The 12,212-nt window shown below is 47.4% G+C and overlaps 1 protein-coding gene across 5 annotated transcripts in view; it reads left to right on the forward strand.

The window, feature by feature from the left end:
- LOC132891490 (interleukin-1 receptor type 1-like) overlaps positions 1-12,212 on the forward strand; it is a 51,721-nt gene that overhangs the window by 19,538 nt on the left and 19,971 nt on the right. For all 5 annotated transcript variants that reach the window (XM_060929114.1, XM_060929112.1, XM_060929113.1 and 2 more), the window contains 4 exons: positions 1,701-1,881; positions 1,981-2,152; positions 11,153-11,215; positions 11,316-11,448. In XM_060929114.1, the coding sequence (XP_060785097.1) occupies positions 1,701-1,881; positions 1,981-2,152; positions 11,153-11,215; positions 11,316-11,448 (549 nt within the window). The remainder of the gene's footprint in view (positions 1-1,700; positions 1,882-1,980; positions 2,153-11,152; positions 11,216-11,315; positions 11,449-12,212) is intronic.

Genomic DNA, 12,212 nt, shown 5'->3' on the forward strand with positions numbered 1-12,212 from the left:
TATGTTGGCAGAATGAGGAATTGAAAATCGACTTAATTAAGAATTCTTAATAAAGATAACAGTGTTATCATAGTTTGGATTATCATGGGCATACATCGTTGGCAAAACATAAAATTCTTAATGCAGACTGTTGCCTTGAAATTTCAAGTATTCTCGACTATTCTTTTTTTACAGTGTGGTTGTTATGATTATTACGTTGCAATCGTAGAATTCAACTGTATTAAGGTAGGATTATTTCAAAAAGCCTGAATTTAATATTAACCCTGTTTTAGACATATGTATCAATCCTAACTACTGGGGACTAGTTATTGTGGGTGTATGTGTGAAATGCTGACACAGCCGCGTACACACAGACCTGTGATAAGGACAGGGGGAGGGGTCGCGCTGGCGGGCGGGGGTTTTACATGCACTCTTACAAGTGCACTGTCTCTGCAATATCCTGTAATGTGCAGTCAGTTTCCGGGAGTAGTCTTTCCCCCACCGAATTAAACCAATTCAATCACAATATTGTGAATCCATTTTCTTTCTTTGTAGGCTAAGTTTATCTCCGTTTATGTTGGTGTATGTGTTCATATATGGTCCGCTTTGTGCGCAAATAGCGTAAGAATATGTGTCGTTGACGTCACCCCCCATGCAGCCGGGGGTGAAAATTCATCACTTCAGAGTGTTTAGTCCCCTACACGCCTAAACTGGGATCGCGGATTAAGTGGTTAGCGTTGACTCGGTGCGAGTCAGGAAGGCTATTACTGGTGCAGCCGCGTCTGTTGATTTTTTTTTTTTTTTAATTATGATTTTGGCCGCCGAGCCAAGTACCTTAGACTTGCATTGACGTTTTGTTTTCATGCCGCGGAGCTATTTGTATGTATTTTAAATGTAAAGGACTTGCCTGTAGGTTTGTGTGTGTTGTTTTATGTTTGGCATCTTTCCGGTTGTACCGCGTGTCTGTGAGAAAATTGGAGGGGAGGGGTAACAGGTGGGCACGGGAGCTGATAAAGCGCAACTGCCCTGGTAATATGTCACTTGATTTTCCCGGACTAAAGCAACCTTCGGGGCCGTGGTTTTGTGGTTGGCGCAGTTAATTGTTTGAAACATGTTGTCAGACCGCCATCACTACTACACACTATATGAAAAAATATTTGCCCCCTTGCGATTTCTAATCGCCCCCTTAGTAAACTGTTCCTGGCGCCGGGCCTGGGCTAACCACTACACCACCGTACCATTTTATACAGTTCTTTAATCAGCCAATCCTTTGACAGCAGCACAATGCATAAAATCATGCAGATACAAATCAAAAGCTTCCGTTAATGTTCACTTCAAACATCAGAATGGGAAAAATTGTGATCTCAGAGTGTGTGTGTGTGTGTAGGACAGATTTTTTTTTCATGAATATTTGAACGGAGTGATTTGTTTGATCTGTTTTTTCAAACTGTGGACATATTGTATTGCTCATTATCTAGCTGGAAATCCTGCTAACTACTGACAAGAATAAAGAGGAAATGAATGATTTATTAGGGTTGTATGCAAAAAAAAAATTAATTCAGTTTCCAATGTGCTGATAAATCCATTTACCTGCAGCTTGGTTGTGAGATCACAGTGGATTACAATGTTTTACAACGGTGTAAAACTTGAGCAATGAACAAAACTACACTTTGAGTAAAAAGTCAATAATGCTTTGTTTTCTCGCACTTCCCTTTGAGCAGAACTCCAGAGCAGTGCTACAAGCAGGTAAGGGTTGTTGTGGTAGAAGAGGCAAGGTTTGGAACATGTCGCCGTCCTCAGGTAGCAGTGCAGCGACTGCAGAATCGCGTGAGCGACAACCTGCGTTGTCCTTTAACTGACTACATCAGCATAGTGAACAGCTACTCCATACGCTGGTACAAGGTGTGTGTGTGTGTGTGTGTGTGAATAAGAAGATTAAGTTACACCACAGTAACCATAACCTCTGTTTAAAGCTTCACTTCCTCTGGTTTTCTCTCTCAGGGCTGTGAGCTTCTTCAGGAAGGGTCTAAGTTCAACTTCGCTGAGAATAACCTCTTTCTCCACATCCATAGCATTTCTCCCAATGATACTGGCATTTATACCTGCAGGATGACCTTTAACCTCACTGGAGTCATCAGTGTCGTTGCAGAGAGCATCGAGTGTGAGGTTTTCGGTGAGAAACAGACAGAAACTGTTGCTGATATGCACCGTGAACTGCAGTTACTTACACAGTTAGCTTTAGTTAAGCCTTCACTAATGGACACCTAACTGAGGTTATTTCATTCCTAGTATTTCTACACCTCCTGTTTTTTTTTTTTTTATTGATTAACCCTAGGGCGGCACGGTGGTGTAGTGGTTAGCGCTGTCGCCTCACAGCAAGAAGGTCCTGGGTTCGAGCCCCGGGGCCGGCGAGGGCCTTTCTGTGTGGAGTTTGCATGTTCTCCCCGTGTCCGCGTGGGTTTCCTCCGGGTGCTCCGGTTTCCCCCACAGTCCAAAGACATGCAGGTTAGGTTAACTGGTGACTCTAAATTGACCGTAGGTGTGAATGTGAGTGTGAATGGTTGTCTGTGTCTATGTGTCAGCCCTGTGATGACCTGGCGACTTGTCCAGGGTGTACCCCGCCTTTCGCCCGTAGTCAGCTGGGATGGGCTCCAGCTTGCCTGCGACCCTGTAGAAGGATAAAGCGGCTAGAGATAATGAGATGAGATGAGATGATTAACCCTAATTCTAGATTCCTAAGCTATTGTGCAGTTATGGAGGAATAAGTGAAACAGTAAAATCATGACTGGGCATAATACCTGTGTGATTCAGATGGGGAAAGTATAGTCACAGTGTCATGAGATCCAAAAAAACCAATCACTTTTAGGATCTATTACCATATTATATTGTATATGATACACAAAGAGAACAAGCATAACATGCAGCAAAGTGTGGAGAATACATATGCTGTGGTCAAACATTTAAGATTTTAGGTTACTGCCATATTTTCAAAGAGTGACGATAGTGTGCATAATGTAGTTTTAAAAAAAAATCAAATTCTGAAATGTTTTATGGCACATTACCCAATTAAAAAATATATAAAATCATTATGCTCATTATTTTATGTTAAGCAGGCCCATGGAGTTTTGAAAATGCACTACCACAACAACAGCACAATAAATGAGTGACGTAAAACATAAATAATTGTAGAGCTCTTTGAAGTGTGGGTGGAGCACAGAGGACGGCAGGACAACGCTTCAGATGCAAATAGGCTTTTTTATTGCCAGACTTTTCAGTAGAACAGCCAGTTTTAATCTGTTAGCGAAACACACACACACACACTGCGTTCTTGTCCCAGGATGAGCTCTCCTCTGCTCTCCCTCTGCCTCCTTAAATAGGGCGCGGTTACTGGGAAAACACACAAAACACAGGTTAATTACCGTCAGGTGTAGTGATTCTGCCACTCACCTTCCCTGGCTCCGCCCTCCTGTCATCGACCGGTGCTTGACCACGCCCCCGCTGCCACATACCCCCACCGCCCAACTCAGGCCGGGCACCCGTCCGGCCCGCAGCCGACTCCCCCCCCCCCCCCCCCCTTGACGGGAGAGGAAGTCCACCACGACCATCTGCGCCCCCAGCCTGTGGACCACCTTGAAATTGAAGGGTTGGAGTGCCAGATACCAACGGGTGATCCGCGCGTTGGCATCTTTCATGCGGTGGAGCCACTGGAGGGGCGCGTGGTCCGAACAGAGGGTGAAAGGGCGCCTCAGCAGGTAGTAACGGAGGGCGAGGACCGCCCACTTGATCGCCAGGCATTCCTTCTCAATAGTGCTGTAGCGCCCCTCACGCACTGACAGCTTCCTACTAATGTACAGGATGGGGTGGTCCTCCCCCTCCACCTCCTGGGACAACACCGCCCCCAGCCCTCTGTCCGACGCGTCGGTCTGCAACACAAAAGGGAGAGAGAAGTCAGGGGAGTGTAAAAGTGGCCCCCCACACAGTGCAGCCTTTACCTCAGAGAAAGCCCGCTGGCACTGCTCCGTCCACTGGACCGGATCTGGCGCCCCCTTTTTAGTGAGGTCAGTCAGCGGGCTGGTGACGTCCGAATAATTAGGTATAAACCTACGATAGTAGCCAGCCAGCCCCAGGAACTGTCTCACCCCCTTTTTGGTCTTGGGCCTCGGGCAGGCTGCAATCGCTGCTGTCTTATTAATTTGGGGACGCACCTGCCCGTTGCCCAAGTGGAAGCCCAGATACCGTACTTCCACCTGCCCAATTGCACACTTCTTCGGGTTGGCAGTGAGACCCGCCCGCCTCAGCGACCTAAGGACGGCCCTCAGGTGTTGCAGGTGCCGCTGCCAGTCGTTACTATAAATGATAATGTCGTCCAGATATGCGGCCGCATAGGTGGCGTGGGGCCGGAGGACCCTGTCCATCAGCCGCTGAAACGTAGCGGGCGCCCCAAACAGCCCAAACGGAAGTGTGACGAATTGGTGTAAGCCGAACAGTGTGGAAAAGGCCGTTTTCTCCCGGGATAATGGAGTCAAGGGGATCTGCCAATATCCCTTCGTCAAATCCAGTGTCGAGTAAAAGCGAGCCGTGCCTAGTCGATCGAGCAGCTCATCAATACGAGGCATTGGGTACGCGTCGAATTTAGACACCGCGTTGACTTTTCTATAGTCCACACAGAACCGGACCGACCTGTCGGCCTTGGGTACCAAGACCACCGGGCTGCTCCAGTCACTGTGGGACTCCTCGACGATCCCCATTTCGAGCATGGTCTGAAGTTCTTCCCGAACCACCTTTTTTTTGTGTTCGGGTAGCCTGTAAGGGCGGCTACGCACTACCACCCCCGGGGGCGTCTCTATGTGGTGTTCTATGAGGTTAGTGCGACCGGGCAGGGGCGAGAACACATCCGAAAACTCGGCCTGCAACTGGGCGACCTCCGTGAGTTGGGTCAGGGAGAGGTGGTCTCCACAGGGGACCGGAGAGGTACGTGATGCCAATGTCCCTTTTTGAACCTCCGGCCCCAGCTCCGCCTTCTCCGGAACTACCGACACCAACGCCACGGGGACCTCCTCGTTCCAGAGTTTAAGCAGATTGAGGTGGTAGATCTGTAGCGCCCCCTCCCTGTCCGTTCGCCTTACCTCATAGTCGACGTCCCCGACTCGCCGTGTGACCTCAAAGGGTCCTTGCTACTTGGCAATTAATTTGGAGCTCGACGTGGGCAACAGTACGAGTACCTTATCTCCCGGAGTGAACTCTCTAAGGCGCGTACCCTTGTTGTACAGGCGGGCTTGCCGTTCCTGGGCCTGCCGCAAATTCTCCTGAGTTAGGTGGGTGAGCGTGTGGAGTTTTGCGCGCAGGTCCATAACGTACTGAATTTCGTTTTTACTCTGTGAAGGTCCCTCCTCCCAATTTTCCCGCAGCACATCTAAGATGCCGCGCAGCTTACGCCCGTATAACAATTCAAACGGGGAGAACCCTGTGGAGGTTTGGGGGACCTCTCGCACTGCAAATAACAAGGGTTCGAGCCATTTTTCCCAGTTACGTGCGTCCTCACTTACGAATTTTTTAATTATATTCTGGAGGGTGCGATTGAACCGTTCAACTAAACCGTCCGTTTGTGGGTGATAAACGCTGGTGCGGATCGGCTTAATACCCAATAGCCCATACAGTTCGCTCAGTGTTTGTGACATAAACGAGGTGCCTTGGTCAGTCAGAATCTCTTTCGGGATTCCAACCCAGGAGATGACGTGGAAGAGGGCCTCCGCAATACTGCGTGCTGAGATATTGCGAAGAGGCGCCGCTTCTGGGTATCGCGTTGCATAGTCCACCAGAACCAATATAAAGCGGTACCCTCGTGTTGACCGATCTAATGGCCCGACGAGATCCATCCCAATTCTTTCGAACGGGGTCTCGATTAATGGTAGGGGGCGCAAAGGCGCTTTTGGAATGGCCGCTGGATTTACTAACTGGCATTCGCGGCACGCCGTACACCACTTACGGACGTCGCCGCGAATTCCCGGCCAATAGAATCGGGCCATTATCCGGGCTAGTGTCTTATCCTGCCCTAGGTGTCCAGCCATGGGATTAAAGTGAGCCGCCTGAAATACCAATTCCCGGTGGCTCTTTGGAATTAACAGCTGTGTGACTCGCTCTTTCGTCTGAGTGTCCTGGGTCACTCGGTATAATCTATCCTTCATAATAGAAAAATAGGGGAAGGATGGGGTGGCGTTCGGCTGGAGCGTTTGACCATCGATTACTCTCACTTGGTCAAACGCATGTCGCAGAGTCTCGTCTCGCGATTGTTCTAATGGGAAATCCGCGAGGGATTCCCCAACAGAAAGAGGAGGAGCCGGTGGCTCCTCACTCTGTCGCGGAGATGACGTAGACGGCTCTGCGACAGCAGCTCCAGCCAAAGCGACACCGGGACCTCCCCCTGTCAAATGGCAGGACCCACTCTTTACTAGGTGCGTCATTAAACCCCGAAATCCTGGCCAATCAGTCCCCAAAATTAAAGAGTGGGTAAGGCGAGGATTAACCGCTGCCTTCACTATAGATTTTTCCCCTCTGAAAAATATGTTGACCGACACCAAAGGGTAGCTGTGAACATCCCCGTGCACACACAACACCTTCACCCCCTGTGCTCCCCCCAATGCCTCGTCTTGCACCAGGCTTTGGCGGATCGAGGTCTGATTGCAACCAGAATCCACCAACGCCTGATATGTAGCCCCTTGTACACTCACCGGTATGTGATACGCTCCGGCCCGATCGAGGGCAGCTTCTGGCGCGTCGGGGATCCGTACCACTGCGCCCACCTCCATTGCTGCGCAATGTTGTTGCAGGTGGCCCGGCTCCCCGCAGCGCCAGCAAACCGGCCCGGGCTTTCCCTTTGCACCTGTGCTCTGGGGCTAACTCACCTGAGGGGGGGAGAGACAGACAGACACAGAAGGGAGAAACGGGAGGGCACCACGGGTGCGGCGGGCCGGCTGGGGTGGAGCCGGCCCCCGCCTCCGTGGTGGGGGAATGGGGCGAGGATGGGACACAGAAGGGAGGGGAGAAAGAGAGAGAGAAGAGGAGAGAAGACGTCGTCGGTTGTCCTGCCGCCGGAACAGCCGCCAAATGATCCTCCGCCAGTCCTACTGCCTGATCCAGCGATGCTGGGCAGTGGCACTGGACCCACTCCGCGGTTCTGGTTGGTAAGCAGGCGATGAACTGCTCCAGCACCACCTGATCGATGATTCCCTCGGCGTCGCGATCATCGGCCCTCAGCCACCGCCAGCAGGCGTCCCGGAGCTGCTGGCCGAACCCGAACGGCCGGCCGACTTCCTCCAACCGCAGCGCGCGGAAGCGCTGGCGCTGTTGTTCTGGCGTGCGCCCCACGCGCTGGAGGACGGCCCGGCGAAGGTCCGCGTAGGCCAGCCGGCGGTCGGCGGGGAGCTGTAGCGCGGCCAGCTGTGCCTCTCCCATCAGGAGGGGGAGGAGGCGCGCCGCGCGCTGCTCCATCGGCCACCCCGAGGCTTCGGCGACCTGCTCGAACAATGTGAGAAACGCCTCGGGGTCATCCTGCGGGCCCATCTTGGTCACGGTGAGGGGAGACAGGCCCGCGGCCGGGGCGCTGGTGGACCCCACCGATGCGAGGAGATGCTGGAACGCCTGGCAATCTTCCTGCTGGGCCAGCACCAGGGCTTCGAAGCGCCGCTCTTGCTCCTTTCGGAGCGTGATGAGCGCCTGGTGCTGGCTTTGCTGAGCCGTGGCGAGGGCGTGGACCAGGTCCGCGAACGGGGAGGATTCCATGGGGCTGCGAGGTTGGTGCTCCACCTTGTCCCGGGTTTCGGCACCACTGTAGAGCTCTTTGAAGTGTGGGTGGAGCACAGAGGACAGCAGCACAACGCTTCAGATGCAAATAGGCTTTTTTATTGCCAGACTTTTCAGTAGAACAGCCAGTTTTAATCTGTTAGCAAAACACACACACACACACACACACACTGTGTTCTTGTCCCGGGATGAGCTCTCCTCTGCTCTCCCTCTGCCTCCTTAAATAGGGCGCGGTTACTGGGAAAACACACAAAACACAGGTTAATTACCGTCAGGTGTAGTGATTCTGCCACTCACCTTCCCTGGCTCCGCCCTCCTGTCATAGACCGGCGCTTGACCACGCCCCTGCTGCCACAATAATATACAATCCCGCTGTGAGACTGTTGAGCAACTGAAGTCAAGCAGGAATGGGAAAGAATTTCACTTTCAAAACTTCTACAATTATTGCTCTCAGTTTCCAAATGCTTACTGAATGTTGTTAAAAGAAAAGATGATGTAACAGGGCTCGACATTAATGGTTGTCCGCTTTTCCGGGACAAGTGATACTTCATGTCGGACAAGTTCATCGTCTCAGTTACTTAAGTGCCAAAATACGCCGATATTCGGGTTACATATTAAATTTATCAGTTTATTCACATGATTTCCGAAGCATCTCACTCGACATATTGTTTTGATGAATCGCCGGATGTTTCTCTTTGGAAAGAGCGATGTGCGCATGCGCAATATTCCGCTTGCGAAACTGGCCAATACCGCTTCGTGTATTTGAGCTGAAAAGTAAACTGTCGTTTATCAGACCCTTCAGGATTTTGCGATGTTGCAATTTGCAACTTCAACGCAAATTCAACCAATCCCCGCGAATTCAGGGCGGTGTTGCAATTATATCCAATCACCGCAACTTTCCTGCAAATTTGACCAATCGTTGGCGTCGTCTTGAGGTGACGTCGACAAACTACCTTCCGCCTTACTTTCATGTATACGTTCAAGAAAAGCAGCATGTGTGAGTCAGTGTTTATGTAGGCTTAAATTCTGTTACTGAAAGTGTGTTATGTTTACAGTGAAGCACTGTGTGCACTTTACATTATTTTTTTAACTTAATACAAGAAATTAATGGATGCCAACATTTTTGCTAAAATGGTATTTTATTTTCCATTGTTTAGGCAGCTTCAGCATCATACTGTGAGATTCTGTTCAAATTGTTATTTTTCTTCTATGAAGCCTGAGCCATTTATTTTATTAGTTTATAATTATTGTTTAATTTAGTCTTCAGGAGAGACTGCCTGCACACAGTACTAGTATTAATAGCTTTTTTTCTTACATGAAAGCTGAGGCATTTATATTATATTTTAAGGTAATTTCATGTTGAGCTGTGAGGTTCTATGCACTTTAACTTTTGAACCAACAGGTGCATTTGGATAAGTAAAGCCTATTTTTCTGCATTTTTGTAGTCCTGGTAATCTTTTATATTGGTAAAGTTGTTTATAGGACCATTTCTCAGTGTCTGTTTTTTTAATCAATAGTTTTTCAGTAGTAACTTAATATTTAACATATCACTCAATTTTAATCACAAAAAGAGAAAATCGCAACAACTTCTCTCAACTTTCACTTCCTCCGGCAATGTAATCGCAACAAAAACCTAAAAGACACCACAACTTTCATCGCAACCATTAAATACCATACAGGAGCCACACTGAATAATTAGACAACAACAATTAATCAGTGGAGGATATATATTCAAAGTTAATAATTTAAAAATGAAAATATATATAATTTTAATTTTCTGGTTTTCAATTTCTCATCAATAAATTAATGATTGATGGAGTCCAATTTTTTTCTGCAGTGAGTAGATTTTTGTGTTAAAGTAATTCTGGTGGGCGGCACGGTGGTGTAGTGGTTAGCGCTGTCGCCTCACAGCAAGAAGGTCCTGGGTTCGAGCCCCGGGGCCGGCGAGGGCCTTTCTGTGTGGAGTTTGCATGTTCTCCCCGTGTCCGCGTGGGTTTCCTCCGGGTGCTCCGGTTTCCTCCACAGTCCAAAGACATGCAGGTTAGGTTAACTGGTGACTCTAAATTGACCGTAGGTGTGAATGTGAGTGTGAATGGTTGTCTGTGTCTATGTGTCAGCCCTGTGATGACCTGGCGACTTGTCCAGGGTGTACCCCGCCTTTCGCCCGTAGTCAGCTGGGATAGGCTCCAGCTTGCCTGCGACCCTGTAGAAGGATAAAGCGGCTACAGATAATGAATGAATGAATGAATGAATGTTGCAGGTATCGAATTTAGAATGAGTGTATATTTCCCTCCCAAAAAATAGTGTTTATCAATTTGAACATTAAATATCCTATCTTTGTACTGTATTCAATTGAATATAGGTCAGAAAGGATTTGCAAATCACTGCATTCTGTTTTTCTTTTTTTGTCTCATACACCTATTTATTGTTGAAATTAAAATTTGGCACAGGGTCTAATTCTGAGGGAGTAGTCGGGCAGGGGTCAAAAATGACTCAGTCCATACTGTAAAGAGTCACAATCAGAACAGTGTGTACGAGTTAATCAGAGCTTGTGCTTTTATATCTTGTGCTTTTGGGGAAGCCATGGCCTGCTGGTTAGAGAAGCAGCTCTGGGACCAATTTTTTTTTTTCACTGCTTAGTCAAGTTTGTCTATCTGTTATTAATTTGCTTGTTTGTATATGATAGAGGAAGGGGTGTGAACGGTGAAGTCTACAGAGAGAGTAGGGAATAGTCACGATCTCTTGAGGATGGACAGCAGCCTGACTCAGTCAGTGTGCTCCTCTTTGTATCTGTTGACTCTCAAGTGTCCTCTAGTGGTCAGACATGAACTACATTTTTCGTCTGTGCATGTACAGTACATATTATAATTACTGTCTTATTATTATTATTATTATTATTATTATTATTATTATAACTGCATATGCACTTGTTCACTGTACCACAGTGCTGTTGAATTTTTAAGACGTACAATTTTAGGAAACTAATCAACTCTGGGGCCGTCCTGGGCAATATGACAATATTGATATTGTGATATTTTTTGATTATATTACGATACACAATATAACTGCAAAATGTTAAAATTCAATAACATTTCTAATGTTTCCTCATTTTAATCTGTTTTTTTGTAAATATTTATGTAATATTAAATAAGTATTAATGAACTGTGGCAGTTTGTTAGTAAACCCATACGGTATGGTGAAACACATCATATATTGTAGAATAGTATGATATTTTAGTCATACTGGCCACACCTATTTACTTACACTAGGGTGGTAACTGTGTGTAACATCAGGACACGCTGGATCGTCCCATCACTGATTACTTTCCAATAATAGCATGTTTGTAGCAGTTATTCTCTTGTTTTTCTTTCAGAGAGCAGATCAAAAAGACCTCAAATGCTGGCGCCCACTTATGAGTCCATGAAAGTATCTGTAGGTGAGTTGCACTTAAAACTGAGTAATCACATACAAAACAAGGATTCAGTACCATACACAATCATCTGTTTTTGTTTGTTTATGCATTTGTGTGTGAGCAGGTTCTCCCATTAACAAGACATGTCATGTGTTTGTACCTGGCAAGGGAGTTTATATGCCAATAGTAATCTGGGATTTTAATGGCAATGACATCTCCCTAAACACCTCTGAACGCATCCACCAGGGACCTCAAAAGTAAGTTTTGCAGACGGTTGAGACAACCGTAATTCAGCTGTCATGCTGTTTTGATACTCACCAGTGTGAAACAAAGAAAGGGTTACAACGAAACACTGAAGAGGAAGAACAGCCTGGAATGAGCTGCTTCACACGTTAACACATAATGTCACAATTAGATTTCATTTACAGTTTAGGTATACAGTGGTGCTTGAAAGTTTGTGAAACCTTTAGAATTTTCTATATTTCTGCATAAATATGACCTAAAACATCATCAGATTTTCACACAAGTCCTAAAAGTAGATAAAGAGAACACAGTTAAACAAATGAGACAAAAATATTATACTTGGTCATTTAATTATTGAGGAAAATGATCCAATATTACATACCTAGGGCGGCACGGTGGTGTAGTGGTTAGCGCTGTCACCTCACAGCAAGAAGGTCCGGGTTCGAGCCCCGTGGCCGACGAGGGCCTTTCTGTGCAGAGTTTGCATGTTCTCCCCGTGTCCGCATGGGTTTCCACTGGGTGCTCCAGTTTCCCCCACAGTCCAAAGACATGCAGGTTAGGTTAACTGGTGACTGTAAATTGACTGTAGGTGTGAATGTGAGGGTGAATGGTTGTCTATCAGCTGGGATAGGCTCCAGCTTGCCTGTGACCCTGTAGAACAGGATAAAATGGCTAGAGATAATGAGATGAGATGAGATTACATACCTATAAGTGGCAAAAGTATCTGGTGTGACCCCCTTGTGCAGCAGTAACTACATACAACTAAACATTTCTGGTA

This window comes from Neoarius graeffei, chromosome 9 (genome assembly GCF_027579695.1).
Source record: "Neoarius graeffei isolate fNeoGra1 chromosome 9, fNeoGra1.pri, whole genome shotgun sequence".
NCBI classification, from domain to species: Eukaryota; Metazoa; Chordata; class Actinopteri; order Siluriformes; family Ariidae; genus Neoarius; species Neoarius graeffei.